Below are 25,422 nucleotides of genomic sequence, written 5' to 3' on the forward strand. Positions count from 1 at the left end.
CACTGCACTTCTCAAAAACAGCCACTTTTAATACTTCTGGCATTATGACTGTTTCTTAAATTATCATCTGTAACCACAACAACTGACTTCACATTACGAAGGTGGAGAACTGAGTTCCCCTTCACCCTTCTTCCCAATTTTTATTAACTTTCATTTTCATTTTTAGTATTTCTAGTGGTTGGTATTATGTTAAAACAAAATACACTAAAGCCTTCATTTTTTGACCTACAAATTTTAGACAAAATGCTTTAGCTTTCAACTGTTAGATAAGGAAATCAGCGTTCTTATCAGGAAGACATTTTTAGTCATAACGTGCAACCATACGATTAACACGTGACTGTCATTTGGTCTCACCTGATCTGAGCAAGGAAGAAAAAAAAAATATGTACTTGTTGCTTTAGCCCTAATTCATTTTTTAAAAAGCATTGAAAAAGATGAGAGGAGTATCATTTCGAAGAACAAATACAGGAAACAACTAACAGAACTTGTAAATCCCATAATGAACTGAAATAAATTGTTAAAGACATACATGAATTTTTCAGGTGTAGAAGACAAAGCCCGAGGAACAGAACACGCACTCGGGCTGACAACAGGGAGGGGACACCGACTAGCTCCTCTTTCACCCCATCTTCCCAAAGAGAACCACGTGGACGCTGAGGCACCGAGGAGACGGCAACACCACTGTGCGTTCCCGCTGCTGTCCATCATCTCCGAGAGATTTCTTAACACCTTTGGGTGTTAAGAAAAAGACGAAAAAGGGCCAGTATCTTTATTGTTTTTATAGAAGAAAACAACGGATGAGCCTAAATATTAAATGTTAGTGAACTTGATGTCAAATTTAGCAATATTCTACAACAAATTATTAAATGATAACAGCAGGTATTGTTTATTACCGATTTAGTATGTTCCATGAATTGTAAGAAGAGCTAATCTAACAATCTGAATTTTGAGTCTTACGACCATATAAAATAGACACTATTATCACCTCCATTTTACAGATGAGAAATTTAAGGCATGTTAATATTTGCCCACATCACTAATAACTGGCAAATCCAAGATTAAAGTTAAGTTCCATCCTTTTAAGCACTGGACAAAACTGACAGTATATCAGTATTTAAAAATGAGAAAAGTTGATAAATGAGAAATTAAGAACAGATTCACTAGAAGCTTGGTATGTCAAACCAGTCCTTCTTTTCTGCCTTACCTGTTGCGAAAGCACAGACAAATCTCTAAGACAGACTTTTAAGTGATTATAATGCCATTTATTTAAAGTGAAACAAAATAAAAAGATCCACATGTTTATACAGAATGAAGTGTAAAAGTACCATTTCTTTAATTATCCCTTCTCCTGTCCCCTGCCCAATCTCTTGAATCCCAGTCTCTTGACAAGAGGCAAATACTACTTATATTTTGGCAACATCTTTCTGGTTCTTGAATATTTAAGGAAAATTTTGGCTTTATATTGGCGCATCACCCTTGATAGTGGTTATTTCTGAGAAGGAAAATGAGAGTGAAGGAATCAGATCATAGTTTATTTACTGCTTGAATTTTTTACAAAAGGAAATTCATCTATTACTTCGATAATACCAAAAATTTTTAATTCTAATGATGTTCAAAGAAAACAGGGGCGAGTTTCTAAAGTATGACCTCAAAGGTTTCTTTAGAGAAAGTTTTGAATATTAGACTGCATAACAATTTAAAACTTTTACATTACAAAAACATACCATAAAGGTGAAAAGTATATTCAAACCAGGAAAAATCTTGGCAACAACAAAAAAGATTAATAATGGTATTCAAAAAATATAAAAAGCTCTTGCAAAAAAATAAGAACATATAAAATTATAAACTTGACTAAAGACATAGGCCTCATATATAAAAATTAATTAAGAATAAAAGCAAGCAATTCATTTGAGTAAAAAAAAAAATAGCTTAAAAGCATTAACACAAAGTTAAACCTCAGTAACAAAAATATGTAAAATAAAACAGCAATATAATGACAAAAACTAAAAACTGACACCCAGTGATGGCGATGGTATGAGAAAGCAGAAACTTTTACAAACTAGTGATAGCAATGTACATTGGTAGCACTGGACAACAAACTGACATATGACTTATATAAACAAAACATTTTAAAAAGTGCTTTTAAAAGGTAAAACTGAAAAGGCTGCCTGCACCCTCAGATCACAGTGACAGGCTGTGGCAGCTAAGAGTCCAGCTGTGCTCTTCCCTGCACTGACCACATCTGTAGTGTTCTGTTCACTTCTGGGCACTACCTTGTAAGAGAAACATTGACATACTGAGATATTTACAGGGGAGGACACCAAGATTATGTATGAGAGGGCTGGAAACCATGTCATACAATAAACAAACTACAGAAAAGAGAACATTTTGCTTAAAAGGGTTTTAGGGACATCATAGTGATCCTGGGGTACCTGAAGGCCTACCATGTCAAAAAAACCGTTTGTTTTATACCGCTCAGGAGGGCCAAACAAAGACCACTAGTGCTCAGAGCTACTAAATAATGAAACGGCTATGCCTTATACAGTGAGATTTTAGTTACCCACAATATCTGAGATGAACAATCCATGAAGAATACAACAGAAAAGATTCTTCTCACGGGCTTGAAAAGTTAGGTTTTTCATGACACAGAAGAACTCAGCGGTTCCAAGAGTAAAGCAAACGTTATCCTTCTATCCTTAAAATACAACGAAAACTACGATCGCTACTGCATTTTCACTCAGCTGATCTGGATCCCTTACATACTAACCCATCCCAGCACTCTCAGGGTTCCGTCCAGCCACCTCTGTCAAGAATCATCATTCAGTCAGTTTCTACCAGTTCCTACCATGTTAGTTCCACTTTCCTATACGCAAAAACTCGACAGATAAACAACCTGATCTAGAATCACAGCACTGCCCTAAGCGAAACACCCATCTAAATATAGGCTGCTTTCATAACCGTCATCTAGTCTGTGTTCCCTGCCTTGCCTCAGCTGTCCCAATTCTAGTTCCTTGCCTTGAAAACTGTGACATACTGCTATTTGAACTTCTAGAACTGTTTTCTTCCTCTTCCTCATTCATTCATCGAAGATTGATTAACACCCTACTATGCTCAAGGTACTGGCAGACCCTATATGGGAAAGAGACAGTTGTATTAGACACCGTTCCTGCCTTCAGGGAGTATACGATGGAAAAGCAGAAATAATAGATCTATTTAATAACTAGGCAATATAACGCCCCAAGGAAGCAAGACATGAAATGAGGTAATAGTCCAGACATGAGAAATCATTCGAACGTTGAGACTGTGATGTGAAAAATACTGAGGAGGTGATATTGGAATCTAGACTTGAAGAACACGCAAGACTATCATTGACAAATGGGGGAAAATATGCCAAGCAGAAAAAGTGGCATAAGCAAAAACATACACAGAAGAGAATACAGTGAAAGGTACATGATTATCACATCGGGACGGAAGTGTGATCACAGAATGCCAACGGATACTTAAAGAACGTTTCTCTGCATCGGAGAATATAGAAGCTTTGGAGATGTTTCTCTGAGTGAGATAACACAGGTTCAAAAGGCACGGCCGTCCCACGTTCCCACCGGGGCACACAGAGCGGCGAATGGGACTACTCAAACAGCGCGCGGATTCCACCGGGTGGAACATTCTCCCTTCTTTCCACTCTCAGGGGGTTTTAAACCCCCCTGTCCAACTGCTCCAAGCCCCTCCCTAACCGGTTACTAATAAAAAATTTTTTTAAAGAACTTCAATAACATTCATGAGTGTCAAGAAATAAATAAAATAAGAAGTATCATAAAACTGGCAATAAAGAAATCTCAGCTATTGGTCCAGGCTCTGCTTCTAATTTAAAAAATGACCTGTTTTCTTATTGGTACAATAAATAGGAATAAGACTAGACAACTTCCAAAGTCTCCTGTAGCTCAAAATTCTATAAATTCAGTTGGAAAAAAGGTTCAACTCTACTTCCAGGTGATTGGGAACTAGGCTGGTTTAAACCACTATTTTCTTCAACTTATAAATGTAGATGAAATTTCTACTCATAACTTGTTATGAGCAATTACATTAGATAACAAATAACAAAACTAAGTGACTATAAAGCTTAAACAAAATTTTATATCTATACATGTTGAACACATACCTACAACACTTCCAGTAGTTGTAGGGTGACTTAGACTAACATTCCCATGTATAAAATTATAAACACTGGATGAAATACAAAAACTATTTGAAAGCAATGAAAAGCACCAAAAGCAAGCAGAAACTGGAGGGAAGTTGGCCCCTGAGGGGAGGGGAGAGCACTGGGTGAGATCCGCTTTTTGTTTGAGGGCCTCCACCATTCTTTGAGATTGGGGTGGATAAAACTAGGATGGCAAACCATAGTCTTGCTGGCTTAAGGGGTCAGAGGTAGAGTTCAGAGATACCAAAATGGCTGAAAAGTGAGAGAAATATCCCACAAAAAAGGAAGACATAGTGGGGGAGCCCCAAAACCTTCATATAAACTGTGCCCAAATTCTGGCTAACTCCTGAACTGTGCATGCATAGGAAAGGATCCCATGAGCCTGAAAGCGGAAAGCAAACAGTAGATGAAAAAAGCAGAAATGCAGAGATTTCAGCTGCTTTTCAAGAGAAATAAAGTGCGGAGGTTAAACAGAATCAAGGTAAATAGCAGTCAGAACAAAAACCAACACTCTTTGTAAGGAAATAACAGATCAAGAGTCTGCATGATGTATCACCACAATAAACTGTACACAGCTGAAATTACCAGACATATAAAGAAACGAGAAAATGTAATCACAGGCAAAGAAAAAAAGCAGTCAACAGAAACCAACTCCAAGAAAATCCTAATGTTGGAATTAGCAGACAAGTACTTTACTGAAGCTATTACAAAAATATCCAAGGACTTAGTTATTATCACAATAAATGAAGAGCTGAAGAATCTCAATGGAGAAACAGAACCTTTCGAAGAACCAAGTGGAAAAATGCATTCTATAGGTTAACAGTCTACAGATGGTTAATAGTTTAATAGAAATTATCCAGTCTGAAGAACTGAGATAAAAAAGAACTAAGAAGAACTGAGATAAAGATTGAGGAAAAAAAATAACAGAGCCTAACTACTACAGACATTATCATGCGGTCTTCGTAGGGTTACCAAAGTCGCAGAAGCATAGGAGAGAACAGTTCTTTAGAAATAATGGGCACGACTTCCCAAGTTTGGTAAAAAAACATGCATATGTAGATTTAAAAAGTTCAGTAAACCCAAAACAGGATAAATATAAAGAAAACAACATCTAGGCTCATCATATTCAAACTACTGAAAATAAAAGACAGAAATATTTTTAAAGCAGCCAGGAAAAAATGACATGTTACATATATATGGAAAAACATAAAATAACACCTGATTCTCATCGGAAACAATGGAGACCAGAAAAAAGTGAAATGACATCATTGAAGTGATGCAAGAAACAAAACTATCAAACCAGAATTCTATATACAATTAAAAAATCCGTTAAAAATGAAGATAAAATGAAAATGCTTTAAAATAAAAAATGAGTGTACTGGTAGCCACAGATCTGCTCCAAAAAAGAAATGCTAAAGAAAGCTCTTCAGGCTGAAGGAAAATAATATCAGACAGAAATTCAACTCTACAGGAATAAATCGAAAAACAATACGAATATCTATTAAAGCTATATTTTCCTGCTTTTCTTTAAAAGACATATAAAAAGACAAAGCAAAAATTAAAACATTGTATCGTGGGGTTTATTCCACGTTCATATCTAACTATATATGAGAACAGCAGCATGAGGCATTCAAAGGGTGGGCAACTCTATGGTATAATAAGGGTCTTGTATTTTACATGAAGCATAAAATACTAACCCAATACAGCATGGGGTGAATTAGGGGTGCATACCATAATCTGAAAAGCAGGGTTTCTCATTCTCAGCACTGCTGACATTTTGGAGTGGAAAGTTTTTGTTTGGGGAGACTATCCTGTGCATTGTAGATTATTTAGCAGGATCCCTGGCTCCACTCACTAGTGCCAGTAGCTCCCTCACACCCCAGTCATGACAATCAAAAATGTCTCCAGACACTGCCAAATGTCCCCTGGGGAGTAAAATAACCTTGGTTGAAAACCACGGCCCTACAACAAACATTAAATAAGTAACTGCAAGCTAAAATAATGACAAAGCATTTCTTAAAGTTTTTTTTTTCATTATATGACCCACCTAAGAAGCCTTTTTGTACCTTTTTTTTCTAATAACTCTAGCCTCCCACATAAAATTTGAGTACCACAGGTATATTGTATCTGTGTTCATATAATGTGTCCCAATGAAGATGCACCGACATTGTAATATCTAAGTTTTTTCACACCCACCACCAAGAACCAATTGTTGTACCCTGGGGGAGATATATTCCCACTGAGAATGTGCAGTGATAGAGGAACTTAAATGAAATACTAAAAGAAATTCAATTATTTTTGGCAAAAAATTTATAAAGAGGATTTTTTTAATGAAAAAAATAGAAAACAGTAGACCTAAATTCAACCATATCAACAATGTTAACTATAGATTTTTTTAAGTTTTAAGTAAGAGACATAAGTAACAAGCCAATAGCAGAGATAAAATGAAATAGTAAAAATACACTAAATACAAAAAAAAATGCAAGAATATAAAAAGGAACAAAAGACACATGGCACAAATAGGAAAAACTGAACAATGTCAATAATTTTATTAATAAGTATGAATGGTCTAAACACACCCATTTAAAAAGTAAAGACTGTCAAGCAAATTTTCTTTTTAAATCAGACTCAAACATATGCTGTCTACAAAAGAGGCAGTTTAAATATAAAACTCAGATAAATGTAAAAGGACATTTAAAAAGAATGTAAGATGCAAACTTTAATTATAAAAAATCTGGAGTGGCTATATTAATATCAGACACACTGAATTTCAAGACAAAAAGTACTACCAAAGATAAAGATGGACATTTCATACAAAATAAAAGATGTAATAGATGAAGGAGATATAAATGTGAATGCATCTAATAACAGAGCTTCAAAATATATAAAGCAAAACAGGCAAAATAAAGAAACAAATTCACAATCACTGTTGGAGATTTTACCCCCCGTCAGTAACTGAGAGATCTAAAGAAAAAAAATCAGTAAAGATAAAGACAATATGACTCACTATCAACCATCTCAACCAGACATTTATAAAACACTACACCCACAACAAAATCAAGACCATGGTAACCCACAAAAATTTCAGATGACTGAAGTTTTACAGAGTATCTTCTATAATTACAATTAAATATAAAATAGAAATCACTAAGATATCTAAAAAACCCATATATTTGAAATTAAACAACATTTCTAAATATTCCATGATTCAAAGAAATCACAAGGGAAGTTAGAAAACATTTACCTAAATGATAACAAAAATACAGTATTATCAAAACTTATGTGGGGTACAGCTAAGCAGTGAAAATAAAGCCATAGCTTTAAATGCTTATACTTTTTTAAAAAATAAAGGTTTAAAATCAACAATGTAATATTTTACCTTAAGAAGCAAATTAAAATAACAGCAAAAGTAATAAAGTAGAAAACCAACGAAAAGGAAAATTAATAACGCAAAAAGTTGACTCTCTGAATGTATAACCCCAACAAAACTGATCGAAGAAAAAAGAGAGAACACAATTTACCAAAATCAGAAATTATTAAGGGGATTATCACTACAGATCCTGCGGTTACTTATAGGATAAGGGAATAATAATAACAACTTTATGGCTAATAAATCAACAACTGTTACAAAAACACAATTTACTCAAATCGACACAAGAAGAAACAGAAAATCTCAATAGCCCTATATCTATTAAAGAAACTGTATTATCAAAAATCTCACAAAAATCTCAAACCCAAATGGCTTCACTGATGCATTTTATCAAACATTTAAAAAAGAAATAAAACCCATCTTATGCAAATTTCTTCAAAAATTAAGGAAAGAATACTTCCCAAACTATTTTATGAGTCCAGTATAACTCTTACATCAAAACCTGAAATGAAAATTATAGATCAATATTCTGGTAAATGCAGAAAAAGGATCCTTAACAAAATATTAATAAATCAAAACTGATAATATATTAAAGATAATACATCATGACTAAATGGGATTTATTCCAGCAATGAAAGTAATATAACATATTAACATCTGAACAGAATAATGGAAAAAAATCAAATGGTCACTTCAATAGATGTAGGAAAATCTTTTGAAAAAAATTAAACACTCACTCATGATAAAAACTCTCAGCAAACTAGGAATAAAAGAAACTTTCTCAACCTAAAAAGGGCAGCAATAGAAAACCTATAGATCATATGATAACTTAGTGGTAAGATAAATGCTTTCCCAGTAAGATGACGTTTTAGGCAAAAATGTTTGCTCTCACAATTTTACTCAACATTGTACTAGAGGTCCTAACCATTGTGAGGTAAAACTGAAAAATTAATTAAAGGCATCAAAATTGCAGAGGAAGAAGCAAAACTGAGGCTCTTTGCATATGACTTGACTACAAAGGCAATCTTAAAAATAAATAATATTAACAACAATTGAATGAGGCTGCAGGATACAAAGTCAATACATAAAACTCAATTATTAACTGGGAAGGGATATGTGTGTATGTGTGTAACATCACCTTTACAATTCTGTAACTCTAGAATGCATATAAAAGCTGATCAATGGATGGTTCTCTGTATTTGGTTTACTTGGTTAAAATTTTCAAAAAATATATATTGACACTAAAAGAAAAGCACATTTCAAATTACTATAAATACATTAAATCTCAGAGTCTTCATACCATTACCAACAAGTCTGATTTTTCCATGCTGCTTCTGCATTTGCAACATCCACAGTCAGTGAGCCCCTCGAACCCCCATGTGGTTCCACGGCCACCGCCACAGCTCTTTACTCTATGGAAAATGCTTGCTGCTGAGCAGTAAACAGGAAATCATACGGCCGTTTTCTTTTTCCTTAATCGCTTTTTAATTTGTTTCAAGAGTCACTTTGTGAATAAAACATGAACAAAGGTACACAAGTACATACAAAGGAAGGAGAAGGAAAGGGCCTTGGACTTAGATGAGCACCCAAAATATTGTGCATTTTGTTTTCTATAACAAGTTATAATTGACTACGTCAGAGCAATCACACATTAAAACATACCCAGCTTACAACCTTTATGTTACTTAAGTATATTTTGCATATTGGGAGTAAGCTATTTTGTGAGAAAACTCAGAAACTTTATGAATCTATGAGTTTTCTCACAAAATAGCTTGATGTTACTAAATATTAACATCTAATTCATCTAAACAAACCATTTCACAGAATATAAGACAAATATAATTCAAATGACACAGTTTTAAGGATATCCCTGAAGAGAAACTATAAGTACAAGGCAAACTAAGGGACAAAGTTCTTTGAAAGCACAAACTAGCTACATACACGAAACACACATGAAAGTTCATTTTGTTAGCTATCAGTACAAGAAAAAGTGTAAGAAATTAACATACACATGCAGCACTTTCATCAATCAAAATACTCTGACTGTAAAATCGCCTTTCAATCTCCATCAATTTCAAAACAGTAAGATTACAATTTGACTAGAAATACATTACAGATATTAACTTGTTATCAAGGAACTGGCTCTCCACATTGTTAGAGACTACCGGGTTTTTAAGAAAAAGCAACATTAAGCAAACAAAATTTTATAAAATACAATAAGCCCTTGATTAATACTATTACAATCTACTTAATTCTATAACTTAGATCTTTTAAGCTGATTAAATTTCCCCTTTATTAATGCAGTAAGTTCCTTGAGAGCAAATATTACCACTTGCTATAATGGAGCAAACTGAACTAAACTTTGGACATCTAGAGATTTCTTGTCACCTGGAGTAAATCTTATAGGCTGGTCTTTGAAGGAGAAAATTCAACAAGTGTTTAAGAGACATACAGATGTCTCCTATGCTGATGGACTGTCGAACTGTGAGGTGCTCTGCCAGGAACATCGAAGAGAAAAACTTTACTCCGAGCCTGCTACATGTTTTTTTATTGTCATTTCTAACATCGACAATACTATGTTAATGTGTTATCTCAATTAATACTCACCATTTTGCAACCGCTCCAGAAAAGTACAGAAAAAAAAAGGTTTCACTACTGATATGCCACTAATAACAAAGTTAGGAAAGAATTTGTTACAGAATTTCAATAATTACTATCTTTTTTTTTCTTTTCCTAGAAGATATTTACTGAAGAATAATAACTTATTCACATTAAAAGTACAAATAAAATGAGATTAAATCTGAATAGGAGCTAATGAGAACTGACATTCAAAATACAGGCTTGAGAAAAAAGGCTGATATTCAAAGTAAGGGCTATATTATAACTTTTTAATATCAATAACCTTTATTAATTGTTTGATATTTTAAAATCATTCCTCTATACACAATCTCGTGAAACTTAAAACCACACAGTGAGGTAAAGAAGGCAGATGTTATCATATTTATTCTTAAGCGAGTACACCAAAGTTCAGGTGATAACAATCTACCCAGATGCCCAGGATAAACAGGCAGTGACTAAGAATGCTCTTTTAGAAGAAATGCTTTGAACCAAAGTATAGCCAAACGCCAACAGATTATATAGTAAAATTTACTTAACTAAAACACAGAATTGTAATTAAAATACTGAACCTCTCTAAAGAAATTAATTAAGAATGGTGGAGGGAAAAAATTCCCGATTTGGTTTCTCCTAATATTTCAACTAATGCTTTCAAGAGTATAAACACTACCATCATAAATACTCATTCACTGGATCTAACCTGTCATAAGTATAGAAAAAATGCATAAATTGCAAATATTGACAGAGGACACTACTAGTAACCTTAGTCTCTCATTCACAAATATACCCAAACAAGAATCAACAGATACCTGAAGAAAACGAATACCATCAAAAAAGAACCAAAATAAACAAACTGAAAGAATCATTCAAAGAGGAGAAAAAACTTAAAAATGAAATCTATTTATTATCCTAAGATTAAGATTATATTACATATGTAAAGAGCAGGTGGCTATAAACTCTAAAGAATTCCCAGGAATATAAAGCAATAGCTGAACTAAATGATTCAATAAAGGGCTAGAAGGAAAAATCAAAGAAATCTCCCTGAACAAAGAGAAAAAACAAAGACATGGAAAATGAAAGAAAACTGTTCAAACAGTGCATTAATATAGAAGCTCTAAGGGAAATTTTTTAAAATGTAAAAGAATACAGATAACATGGAAAGAAAGAATAAAATACAGACGATTTCCCAGAACTAAAGAAAGACATAAAAGTGTGCATTTTCAAAGGGTCCGCCAAATGCTTTACAGGATGAATTAAAAAGGACTATAACTCATCCTCCTAAATTTTATAATGCCAAGGATAAAGAGCATCAACACAAAAAGCTTCCAGAGAACAGGTTATCTACAAAGAAATCATTCATTTTAGCACCAAAACTCTTGTCAGTAAAACTGGTTACTAAAAGGTGATGGAATGCAACCTTCAAAATTCTGAAGGAAAATAATTTTAAACCTGAATTCTATACCCAGCCAAGGTATGTAGCAGGTGTGAAAGTGACATTTTCAAACACTGTGTTGACAAGCACCCAAACATACTCTTCCTGAAAAAATTACTTCAGAAGTACCTAGAAAACTGCAAAATAAGTCTAAAACATAAAAAAGGAAAGACATGATATCGAAGAGAGCATAGAACTTGTCCAAGAATGCAATTAAGTAACATAATATTCACTGAGCATCATACCCAGAAAAAAGTCAGTTCATATTAGAACTTCAGCAAATAGTATGATTAATAAGCTAGATAACCACATGACATGATGAAGATATACTCTCTTCTACCAACAGTGGCAATTAGAAAATTCAGATAAAACACTTAGTCCAAACCAGAAGCCAAACTACAGTGTGACATGATCTTTAGTGCCAACAGTGTATAAGAAATCCATTTGTTCTCTATGGATTCCATCACAGTATTTTGTTTAGTAGCTAGTATTATGCTTATTTACATAAGCATAATATTGCTTACTGCTTTTAGGAATCAATGAGTATCACTATTAAACCTTGACAATATAAAATGCCACAGTTGACAAATTGGGAAGGGAATGAGAGGAATTCAAGGGAACTATTGTGAGGGGTACTAACTCTTCTTAACTTATAAAGTGGCAAAATGATGTCTAAATAATTTATAGAATTAATGATGCAAGGGCTAGAAGTTTAAGCATAAAGGCCAAACAGAAAAAAAGAAAAGAGAATAGGTGTGAAAAGTTAAATTCTTCATTTTTCCCAATGGGGATACACCAGATTACTTAAGATTAGTCGAAAATAAAGTTTATCATATTAGATATAAAATTGGCATAAAAATCAGAATTAAAAATAGAAAAAGTCTAAAAAGGTTATCTCTGAGGAGAGAAACTAGTTTGAAGAGACAGAGGGTAGAAAGATCTCTACTTTTCATTTTATAGATTTGTGTGGTAGTCAAATTCTTACATTTATATGACTATTACTTCCTGAAAAAACTCTCTCTCTCTCTCTCTCTCTTTCACACACACACACACACACACACACACACACACACACACATTCTCTCTCTCTCATTAGCATCCTCTTTTCCTAGCCAATGCAGGAAAAACACAGAATTTTTTTTTTTCCTTTACGATTTTTTCCTTTTTCTATGTCCCACACATTATATACCAACCTTCTATTACGGTTTTTAAGAGGAGACACAATTAATTAAAGAGACTCGGGAACCACCCTAAACTCTTGATAAAAATGTAGTGATAGCAACAGCTTACATCTGTGTTAAAACTGTCAAAACATATCCACATCCATTATCTCATTTAGTCCTCATAACACTTTGTGAAAACAGATTTAGAGATTAATGAAGTAAAACCCTAAAAGGTTTAAGCAACTTGCCACCCCAAAGAAAACAAGAAAAATAAAAAAAAAATAGACAAGTTATGTAACAAAATATATATAACAAAAACATATATAATAAACAAATAATACCTTCATAGAGCACCAAAATCTGAAAATGCTTTCCAAATTAATAAGAATAACATAAAAGAAATTAAACTTAACAATACAAAGCGTGAGCCACTTTGGAAAACAGTTGGCAGTTTTTATGAAGTTAAGCATACACTTACCACATGACCCCGCAATCTCATTCCTAGGTTATTACCCAAGAAACATGAAGACACATCACACAAAGACTTGCAGGCAAATATTCATGGCAGCTTTATTCATTACAGGTGAAAACTAGCAATAATCCAAATGTCCATCAAGTGGTAAACAGTTAACTTGTCTTATGTCCAGACAGTAAAATACTACTCACTGATAAAAAGGAACAAGTTAATGATACACACAACATAGATGAATCTTAAAGTTATTATGCTCTGTGAAAGTAATCCAAGACAAAGGACTACATACTATGTGATAGTTCTATGAAATTCTAGAAAAATAAAATTATAGTAATAGCGGATTAGTGGTTACGAGGGTTGAGGGAAGAGGAATGCACAAGGGGATGAGGGAACGTTTTCGGGAGACATGAATGTTCTATACCGTGATTACAGTGTTGCGCTACTACATATATTTAGCAAAATTCATCAAAGTGTACAGTTAAAATTGGTGAATTTTATTATATGTACATTTTAACTCGATAAGACTGATTTTTAAAAATTCAATAATATATAATCACATTTAATTATTGTCAATAGCTTGTCAGCATAGGTATGGACTACAGACCTTAAAAGAACATTAAAATCATTATTTAAGAGGTAACTTTTAACCAGAAGTAGATATACGGTAAGTTAAAATGGAACAGACCTCATCCTACTCAACTTGGCCATGTGGATAAACAGCAGTTGCCTGGCAACTAGTCTAAACTCTAGATTTCTAATAAACACATTGACCACATTAGCAGGTGATCTCATCGAGGATAAACTAAGTTTTACACTGAAGAGTTCTTCTTTTAATATTACAAAAACATAATAATGTATATGAATTATTTATCTAAAGTAGGCATAAACGAGAAATAACTAAATCATGAAAAATAAAGACATAAAATTAAACATAAACACACACACACACAAAAACCTCGCTTGTTCTTTTTACTTGAGGACTTTACTTACCTAATTCGCGAGACTGTTGAATCCACGAGTTTGTGGGTGAACCCTTCCCGCTTTACTACGTTAAGTCTGTCCCTGCCACCACCCATATTGGCTTAACTAAATAATTTCACTTATATTTACGTGTTTCTCAATGCATATAAGTTAGACACTTTCCTAGACATTAAGTCATGCTAAAGCTATCTCTCTGGATTGTGGAGTCTGCAGACACAAAAGAAAACTGCAGCAGGACTGAGTCTTCTGTAACACGCATGCACACGGCATACCAGAAAGCCAACCCTTCACAACCTGATTCCAGATCACTGAAATCAGGAATTACGAAGAATCCCTAAAAAACAAGCAAATTTCTAACACACATGTTAAATATCACTTCTGTCACTGGACAGAGTCTGTCACAGTTAACTTTGTTAACAGCACCAGAAAAAATATCAACTGCCAGGACACCACTGACTGTTCGTTAGCACACTTACCCACCACGTTACTTTGGGATTTGTGGAACACTTACCCCTCTTCTGAACCCAACCTTCTTTCACAATGGTAACATCGCTCATGGTGGCTCCCCTCCAGCCCCCAACTTGGAGATGTGGTACTCTGTGATACCAGCTTTGGGGTTTGGATTCTCTGCTGCTGCTGCTGCTCTTCCCACTCTCTAGTGATGACTCAGCCTGGAAGGAAGTATTGAAGAAAGAATTTCTTTTTTTTCCATTCTTGCAACTCACATAGCAATAACAAACAACTAATTCTTTGTAAATGTCTTCGACTGGCCTGACCTCACATAAAAGTCCAGCTCTTCAAACTGGAGAACTTATTTATTAAGTAATTCTATAACGAATGCACATCCCCGGTCTTGTGACAGATTTCAAATGACAGTGAAACTTTTAAACTAAGAGGTTGCTACAATAAATGTCTTAAGAAAACCACTGTCACACCTACACAAATAATACAAAAAATTTGTTTGCTGACGTGTGTTTGGGGTGAAAAGGGAAGAGAATGAAAGTCAAGTGGAGTAAAAGTAAATCCTCGTGTATGTCGTTTCAAAATTTCTGTAAATTTAGAAAGTTATGGGAAAGCAATTGTGAAGTTTTTAATTGCTGGATTTTATGTAAAATATAATGGCAAAGAAACCAACGTTTATGTATGCTTACTGTGCCTTGTTCCAAGAAATATTTTAGGTTGATTACAGTAAGTAAAATGTTACAAATAATATAAAATTAACTAGTTTTTAAAGTAGACAAAGTGAAACAAAAGTAATATGACAGTGGAAAAAAGTATGGGTAGGTACTCGAGATTTGTCAACAACTCTCACAGGTGCTTACATCTGTTATTCTCAAGTAATCTTCACAACAACCCTATGAGGGTACTAGTGATGCAACTGGAGAAACTGAGGTTCACAGAGATTAAGCGGCATGTGTGATATGCACACAGCTAATGAATGATGGAGCCAAGATCTGAACTCAGGCTGTCTGACTCCAGAGCCTGCATTCTTAACTCCAAAACTATACTACCTTAAAAAAATAAAAAGAAGCCAGAGTAAAAGTCTACATATTTGTGAAAGATGGGCCACAAATTTAACATGAAGGTTTCAGGAAGAAATGCAAATAAGGAAACACAATTGGTTTCAATATTTACACGTTCCTTAAGTATTTTTTTAAAAGAAAAAAAGAAGTTGCTCAGAAAGAATACAATTCTTCCTGGGACAAAAATCTGACATTTATCCCATGGGTCTTTACAAGATACCTTATAGTGTTTATTACACTATAACACTATAACAAAGTCCTCACACATATAGCAATGAGTTTCGCAGGGCAATTTCTTATTGTCCCTCTCAACCTAAAAAGGGAAACACCAAGATAAAATTAAGTTAAAGCATTTCCACAGTAAGGGACCAATAAACATGGTCCAGGAACACAAGTATAAATTTTAGATAACAAGCAAAATAGATGGATGGGCTATATATACTATTTTCTCCAATTGGGTTTTCATGAATAGTACATAGCGATAAGTTCACGGTTAGACTCCCTTGCTACACTGAACTGAATTACAGTTCTTTTTCCAATGCAAATTAAATGTAGAGCCTAATCACTCAGCAGTCAGGAATCAGACTGGCAATCTCTTGAGAAAGCCTGACAAAGTTTGTATGGCTGAACAAAAGACCTCCCCCATCACGTGGCATGCAGCTAGGGGCTGTGCCTACAGGTCGGGCCTACACGGTCCTCAAAATCGGCAGGGTCCCCTACTGCAAAGAGTCAAACGGGATATTAGAATCTGGGTGTATTTTCCCAAAATATGTTTGACAGACTATTAAGAGAAATTCTGGAAAAATAAGAATAAAAAAGATGAAAAAAGAAAAATTCTTTGGACAAATAAGTTTGGGAAATCCTACAAACCATGTCTTTCTCTTGAGACATCATAATTAACATATTAAATGAGCAAAATACAAATAACTTTATCTCAGCAAATCTTAAGTTTATTTGAATACACAGGGCTGTGTTTTTTCTTTAGTAACATGGATCGATATCAAAAGGAACACACTTTGGGTAATGGCCACAGGATGTGGCCACATAATTCAAGACAAGACCCATTTCACCATTAAAAACAGGCAAAAAACAAACAAACCAAAAAACTTCTCACTAAAGAATCCGAAGATCATTTCAATTTGATTTATGGAGCTTCCTAAAGAACTCGACATGGTCAACTGGCTACATAATACACACGGAGCTAATTAAAAGGGTTAACTCTTCACATAGATAATCCCAAGGGAGTTTAATATTGGTAACACGAGAACAAAACATTTTCATTCGAGCTGCTCGCAGACCTTCCCGCCGGCACCCCTGCAGCAAGGGGCCTCACAGCTAGCCAAGCCATTCTCTAAAAAACTATATAATCTGGGTCAAAGAAACTCATATCTTAATATTCTTGGGACTGGAAATAGAAGAAAACAGGGATCACACTTAGTAATAACCAAAAAATAATATATATCCAATAAATATATTTAAAAGACATACTTTCTTACTCAAATATTTTGTTATTACAATACTCTTATTAAAAAAAAACTAGAAAAAACTATCGTCAAAATTGATTCGATTTTTTTTTTTAAGTAGACATTGCATTATTAGAATCTTAAAGCTGGAAGAGGCCTTCAATTTACAGCTGAGGAAAGAGTGAAGACAGATGAAGTGATGTACACAGGTCACACAGCTACTTGATGAGAGAACCAAGACAGAACCGGGCACATGCTCCTTCCACTAGCCCTGCCTCTTCACTATAAAACAATATTGGAATATCCGGATCAACCCAAAATCAATGAATTTTGTTTTATAATGAAATTGTTTTAAAAAAAAAACTAGTATTTTAAAGAAAATGTTTATCAGTGCTTATATATTTAGATTAAGCTGTTAAAACATAAATCTATAGGACAAAATTTATCCTCATCAGGGCCAGTAAACCCACATTATAGAGATGGCTTTACCCATTTGCATATTAAAATGTTAACAGAGTCTACCCATAATCATAACTTTCGACTTTAAAAATTGTTCCTGAGTCTCTACTGGCTAAAATGACCATTTTTGAACACACTTTAAAAGACATTCAAAGGTATACTGCTCTAGAATTATGATCAATACACTAGAAATAAACGCTGTGTTATGTGTATGAAAACAAAGACTCTTGAGCAGTAAACTATATTCTTGTACCAAGTCATCTACACTTTCCCAGTCTTCCTCGTTACTAAAAACACTAATCTGCAAAATGAGCTGGATTTTAAGGATGCAATCTGTTTCCTAAAATAGAGTCAACTTCACCTCCTCCAAACAGTCCTAACTTCTCTAGAAATCGGTTCTATCCGATGAGCTATAACAGAAAAAAAAATTGGTTTATTTTTCTTTTAAGCCTATTGCATTAAGCTTTTCATGTCTGGGCAACCTAATTTTTTCCTTTCTTATAAAAAAAATTCACACAAATTTCTTTTTAGAATTCAGATTCAATTTAGAATTTACACAGAGCAGGGACACTAAAGGTATTTCTGTTCAGAACTATTTGAGAATTTGATGATAATAATTGCATCTGAATGTCATTTTACAATTTATAAAACATTTTTATATCTTTTACTTCATTCTATAGCATTATTATTTAGTAAAGCAGGTTAACAGTGCCTGACACATAAGAGATGCTCAAGAAATATGGAACAAATGAATGAGTCTATGAATCAAGGAACGAAGATGCAGTTTTAGATAATAAAGAATAGACTAATATTCTAAGTCAACAGAGATAATGGTATTAAGCCATCTTAAAAACATCCCTGAACCTGTACGTTATGGAAGCACATACATATAAATGAAATTATAATAAAATTAATTATAATAAATATTTTCCCTATTCACTGATATTTCCTATAGACCTCCGTTAATTGTAAGGACTAGCACACATTAAAATTATCCTTTTGTTCTCAACATTTTTTCACATTTTATGTTGGGATGCTCAAGATTCAATTCCCAAACAAATCAAGCATCAACAATGCCCAAAATTATCCATGATGGGTGGAAAAAAAGAAGGAATGGCATATTTTCTTTACGATACTTATATTATAAAGATATTTGTTTACTCATGGCAACCAATCATTCAATTTGAAGCAAAAATTAAACTTTAAACATCTTGTAAAGATATCATTCACTCAAGAGAACGTATTATATATACATTGATTCAATTAATAAATACGTATTGTGTACTCTGTGACAGGGAAGGACTATATTAAGTATACAGGGAGGCAAACAAAACAAAGTATTTAAAAATCTTTTCCAAACCTTTATTTGTTATCACATATATCACCTCATTTGAGTCTAGAAACAATCATGCAGTAACTACTGCATCTACAATTCTGAAACTAAGAAAACTGTGACCAACCACTCATGGTGACAGTACTTCCCCACAGTTGCCAAAACAAGTTAGTGACAAGTAACAAGAGTGACTAACTGCAATTCAAATCTTCTATCATTTTGGTACCCTTTCAACCAAATAACAGAACATAAATTATCAAAAAAAAATTTGTATCATCTGAAAATAGTTCTGAACATTTTTTATCAAATTATTTTTCAGAAGTCTATTAAAAGTTTTCAAATAAATTAAAAATTAAATATAACTGTGACATCACACATGAAATTATAACAGAAGACTAAAAGGCACCCCAGCAATCCTCTTTTTCATATGAAAATAATTCCCAGGTTAATAATTTCCTATATGGCAATTTCTAAGTTAAAAGCAACAGTATGATTCTATAATACAACTTTCTCTAAATTATAAACTTGGCTATAATTAACTTTACATAGAACAACCTGCTCTGCGCCACTTGCTATGCTAGCCAAACTGAATTAACGAAGACAACTACTGTTCAAATATAAGACTGTTGCTACTTTGAAATACAAATGATGGTCAAGGGTAATCATGACATAATTTTGCGGCATTCACCTATTCATAAGAAAGAGGTGAAACTAACATACACCAGAATAAATACAGAAGGCTATATAAACTTTAAAGGGGATTTGAGGGAAAGGAAATTCCCTAAAGTGGAAGGGAAATTCAAGGCAATTTGTTCTGCACATCAAGTAACGCTAAGCCTGTCTGTCCCTTTCAAGAGTTATTATCCTGTTAAAAAAACCTAACATACAAGGAAGTGAGCCACACAAATTTTATATTTCAAATATCTTTCCTCTCTTCAGAGTGCAATAACACACTTCGTGGATTTTCTTAGAACTCTTTCTATAGCTATCTTTACTAAGTTTTACATTATGGGAAAATTCGTAAATAAGCATAGGCAATATTTCTGACTTTCATACAAATATCAGTTCTTTCAAATTGCCGATCAACTTTAAAACTTTGAAATATATACACAAAAACATAAAGCTTTCCCCACTTCTACCCTACCCTGTTTAGGGCATCTGAATGCCATTTCAACCAACAAGGCCATTATTAATGAAAGTAGAAGCACTGTGTGCTGGGTGATATATGTAATATTCGAACGTGGGACAACTAGGAAAATGCTTGTTGGATCCCTCCGACTCCTAAACCACTAGACACTATGATGCCCCTTGACCACTGCACAGTTGGACATATTTCTCCAATACACACGTAAAATCTTCTAAAATCTGCCTTGGGAACCTCCCTGATTAAAAATGAAAAGAAAAAAAAAATCACACACGCACAAAATACAATTGGTACATGGTCCATTAAAGGCCCTGAATCAGTCTGTCAGATTTTGCCCCTGATTAAACTTCAAGTTAACCAGTAGGTAAGGAACCCTACCACAAGGTCATCACAATGGTACATCAGGAAGTGCACTGGACAGGCCGAAACACCTGAGTCCTTGTTCCCAACTCTGACCCACCCACAGTGATGCTGTAAAAGGTCCTTTAATTCTGTGCCTGTTTCCTTAGCCATAAAAATAGAAGTATAGCATTATACGAACTCTAAATAACTTTGCAGCTCTCCTGGAGCTAATATTTATGATTCTTCAACTTCGAATCTACTGACTACTTCATTTATAAATGGTATCTTAAGTGACAGTACTGTACTAGTTCTTGTCCTCAAAAGTCTAATGTAGTTGGGAAGATAAAATATTCAAACATCAATTCCACTCAGATAAAATCTGAACTAAACTCCAAAATTGGTAAAATACCATCTTCCTCCTCCTCCCATGCTTCAGACCCAAAATATAGTGAGAGGCTTTCTTTCTTCCTTTTCTTTTTTTTGACAAGCTTTGTTTTATAAACATATATTTCAAAAAAAAGATATACTGAACGGGAGCAAAATAATATTTATTGTGAACATATTAGGAACTAAATATACATTTCTCACAAAAAATAACAGAATTGAGGTGATCTTTTAATACAGTTTGCTTTGAAGTTACCAACTATCTCTGCATTTATACAGATAGTATTGTCTCAATTAGGAATATGATCTGCAGAGAAGAGTAAGCTGAAGGAGGCAAAAATATTATTTTTCAGAGGCTTTCTTAATACAGGGAGAGAAATTCTCATTTGAAAGTCCTTTAGTGATTTCTTCTAGTAAATCTTTTTACTTTTCCCTTTGACTACTAGGAAAATTTACCCATTTATATGTGTAAAACACTTGCAATTGGCAAGAAATAAATATAAACAGAGTACTGAACAGAAAAAGAACTAAAAAGCAAATCCACAGGTCAAGTAGCATATGTATTTTACCTGTCAACTACTACTTAAAGATTACCTGGTGAAGGAAATGTATTTACATGTAATATACTGAAAGACTATGGTACTACAATCAAATATGTAAACATCTGAGCCATTAAATTCAGCATTTGAAACAACTGAAATGGAAAAGGATGTTATGGACCAGTCAATACAAATTTTTTTTTCTATGTTAACTTGATTTCTGTGGAAACTATTATACTACAAAATTTAGCATTGTGAACTCTAACAATAGGCACAAACAAGTTAGGAAAATCACTAAAAGAAAAAGTGTCCCAGATGAGGAAAGTTAAAGTGAAACGGATTTTTATAATGCCAAAATAAGTGTTTTCTCATGTGAAAATCACTTTCAAAAGTGTAGCAGGGGCTGTCATAAAGATTAAATGAATTTATACATGTTAATCACATATAACAGTGCCTGGCACATGTCAAGAGCTCACCAGGCACTGGCTAGCATTGTCTACACTGAATCTAGTCCACAATACATAAAAGACCATGACAAAATATTTAACATCACATGATTCAGGGCTACCTTTCCAGGAGACTACAGAAAAGTACAGAAAAGTATAAAATCAGGACTTAGAATACTAATGTATTCTCTGAAACCTGGAGTTAAAACAGAACAACTTTAAATGATTTAAATATTCTAACACGAATCTACAAAAATTATGTGCATTAACTTTTTATTAACTTAAGGAAAATAAAAATGCAAGTCCAATTACAAAACCAATTTGGTCAAAACAAAAGGGAATAGTTTGTTTTTCTATCTTGCATGTTATATTATTCAAATATAAACAGTCTCAAATATTTTTTAAGGCTTGAAACTTTATCACACTATAAAGACAAGATCCTATCAAATCATGCTAAAAATCCAATTAACACCTTAACAATAATCACCTTATCTGGAACTAAAAGGTGTAACAATAAAAATAGTGTAGTTATCCTTTCACAAAAATATGCAAAGTTTCAGTAAACTCTAAACTTCCACAAAACCAATTTGTAGAATAGGTTCCTCTTTTTAAAAAAACTCAAATAGTTGAAAATTTCCATTGAATTTTTGTAAGAAAGAAAACCTCTCACATGTTTAAATCTAAAGATAAAGTTTAAAAATCTTAGAACCCTACTTTGCACAGGACTTTATGCTAAGTACATTTGTCCCAGGATATGTTTAACCAAACATGTTTAGATTTCCAGTCATCTGAAAACAAATTTGCTAATGGTAGTGATCTTTTGAATGAAATGTAAATAAGAAGTTTTTAACCAAACCAGTCCCTAACACACAGTTTATACACTAATAGTTGTTGAATGAATGAATGAAATCTTATTTAAAATATTTTACAGCAATAAACTTACATAAACAAAAAAGTCCAAAATAGAACCCTTAAGTACTCTGACACACACAACTTAAACAATTTAAACAATGCCAATGTCAAACTAAAAGTTAATTTTAAGTTGGAAAACAATTTGTGAAAGTAATCATTATGGAAAGGCTAAGTGTATGGGACAAAAAGAACACAAAGAGTTTCATAAAATATTTTGCAGAATTACTTTAGACTATGTATTTCTGAATACTGTAAGCAAACATACTACTGTAAATACACAGGACAAATATACGACTGAAACTAAAACTCTACAGATTCATCTCAATTCCAATGTTGTCTCATACATGTGATACACTTCCCTCACTTTAAAACTAGTAGCTCAAGCCAATCAAAGATATTGGAGTCAACTCTAGTGAGAAAAGCAAAAAGCAGATCTTTAAATACAACCTCCTTGGTAAACTTTCAAAGTCAAGATTATGTACTGGCTAAAGAAAAAACCCTATAATCTTGATGTATATAATGCAAATGATTTTACATTCAGTCATATACCTGGGAAACTAGTAATTTATTAATAAATATTTTAATAAAAGTTTTCATGTTTTAGACAACCATGTCCTGAATGTTATTAGACAGCCCCTTTCTTGAATATCCATATCCATTTACACATATTTTGCAATGACACTCAAGTTCTGAAGACAAAGTTTCCTAAATCATCTTGATCGGACTCTTCCACCTTTCGTGTTTTTTTTTTCCAATTATTATCTAACAATGTATAATCTACATCAATGAGTTTCCACCAAAAACAAAACCCAGTGATTGTCTAATGATCTACAGTCTACTAAAAGTTTTATGAGCACGCTTTACCAAATACGGCACACATATCTAAATAGATGATCTAACGCAGCTGCAATACATTAACTGCAAAAAGTCATTATTTCATATCCTTTAGCTTCAAGGTGAACTTAAAAAGTGTAAAATTTTAATACTAGTAATTAATCACTATAGAGACATAGGTTTCACTACTGAATTTCTACTTGGAAACGTTATGAATTACAAACTACTGGATCTTCCCCACACTGGTGAAATAAGTTGGTTCTACTTTCATAACATTATTTTAGAGGAAGAAATATGTGCATCCTAGCCTTGACTTAAGAGTACGCATTTCCTCTGCTTTTCAGAAGATAAACAGCAAATCTCGGTATTGAAAACCTGGCCCCAAAGAGATTCAATCTAGCCTGTCGATTCCCAGGAAATCCCAAACAAGGGGTGACCCCGCCTAGGAGTCAGGGTGAACAGAGCAAGCAGCTAGGCTTCAACTTTGGGCTCTGAAAGGCCCCACCAGCATCATGGCTGATGCAGACCGATGCGCAGGAGGAGGAGGTGGACGAGGAAGAGGCTGGTTTGTTTACTTGCAGCCAGAGCCGCCGCCGCCGCCAGCAGCGACAGCATCACTGGATCCGCCAAACCCAGCATCTTCCGCACATTTCTATTCTTAGCACACAAGTCCCAAGCGGATCAAAACCCCACTACTATTAAAAACACAGACAAGCACGTTACCCACCTCCCCCTCACGCCCCCACCAGCGCCGTCTTTTCCTGCGCGCCGGCAGCGGGGTGGGTGGGGGAGGAAGGAGACCCCGGGGGACGCCCGTGCATCCTTGCCTTCACCCCACCCCACGCGCACAGGCAGCCCCGGCGCAGGGAGCGCGGCAGACAGCCCCCTCCCCCCAACCCAAACACACTGACACCCGCGCTCCACGCGTTATGTAACCTCGCCGCCACCCCCGGTCCGAGCGGGCGCCCCCTCCCCACACCGCGCGGCCCGGTGGGGAGGGCCGAGGGGAGGGAGCGGAGTTGCGCAGAGACTGGAGGCGCCAGGGCCGGGGCAGCCCAGACGCGGACGGTACCGCTAGGCCAGGGACACCCTCCCCCAGACCCCCGCGCACCGCCGTCCCCCAGCTTCCCTTGGAAAGTGAGAGGGTGCTCGTGTCATCCACGCCAGGCATCCCCCAGCCTCCCCACCCACGCCCACACCCAAAGCCTCCGCTGACCCAGCACCCGCCCACGCCCCCGGCGCGGTGACAACCCAGACGCCCCCGTCTCCCCCACTCGATCGCCGCCCCCCGGCCGAGGGAGGCCGGGAGAGAGGACCGGGCCGGGGGCCCGGAGGGAACGGAGGCGAGGCGGGGAGGGGGCGCGAGCGGGGGGCGGTGGCTGTTACCTGCAAAGGCGGCGGCGGCGGCCCCGCAGCTGCTCGGGCGGCGGCGGAGGATGGAGCCGGGGGGGCGGGGGGAGGAGAGGGGGCGACTCGGGGGTCCCCCCTCCCTCCTCCTCCCCTCCTGTCCTCCCCCCACCCCGCAGAGTCTCTGGCCCCCCTGGAGCCCGGTGCGGCTGGCGGGAGGGCAGGCGAAGGGCTGCAGGGGAGGGAGGGAGGGAGCCGGCCGGGCCGGGCCGCGGAGCTGGAGCGGGAGGCGGCGGGGCGGCGGGGAACGGCGGCGGCAGCGGCGGCGGCGGCGGCGGGCGGGGAGGAGGAGGGGCGGAGACTCTACATGGGAATCGGATATCGGCTACAAATTCAATTCATCACCAGAAAACACCGCTCGGGCGGGGGCCACGCCGGCGAGGCGGCGGCGGGCGGCGGCTCGG

At 35.6% G+C, this 25,422-nt stretch overlaps 1 protein-coding gene across 3 annotated transcripts in view; it reads right to left on the reverse strand.

Annotated features, from left to right (window-relative positions):
* AKT3 (AKT serine/threonine kinase 3) overlaps positions 1-25,194 on the reverse strand; it is a 264,003-nt gene extending 238,809 nt beyond the window's left edge. The window contains exons 1-2 of one of the 3 annotated variants that reach the window (XM_039883228.1): positions 24,998-25,191; positions 14,744-14,903 (exon numbers count right to left, since the gene is read on the reverse strand). In XM_039883228.1, coding sequence (XP_039739162.1) covers positions 14,744-14,789 — 46 coding nt within the window. In that variant the 5' untranslated portion in view covers positions 14,790-14,903; positions 24,998-25,191. Of the gene's footprint in view, positions 1-14,743; positions 14,904-24,997 lie in introns of those variants that run through there. The other 2 variants (XM_039883230.1, XM_039883231.1) reach the window with 2 other exon arrangements.
* Positions 25,195-25,422: the final 228 nt, after the last annotated feature.

Source organism: Pteropus medius, unplaced genomic scaffold (genome assembly GCF_902729225.1).
Source record: "Pteropus medius unplaced genomic scaffold, Ma_sr-lr_union100, whole genome shotgun sequence".
In the NCBI taxonomy this organism is placed as follows: Eukaryota; Metazoa; Chordata; class Mammalia; order Chiroptera; family Pteropodidae; genus Pteropus; species Pteropus medius.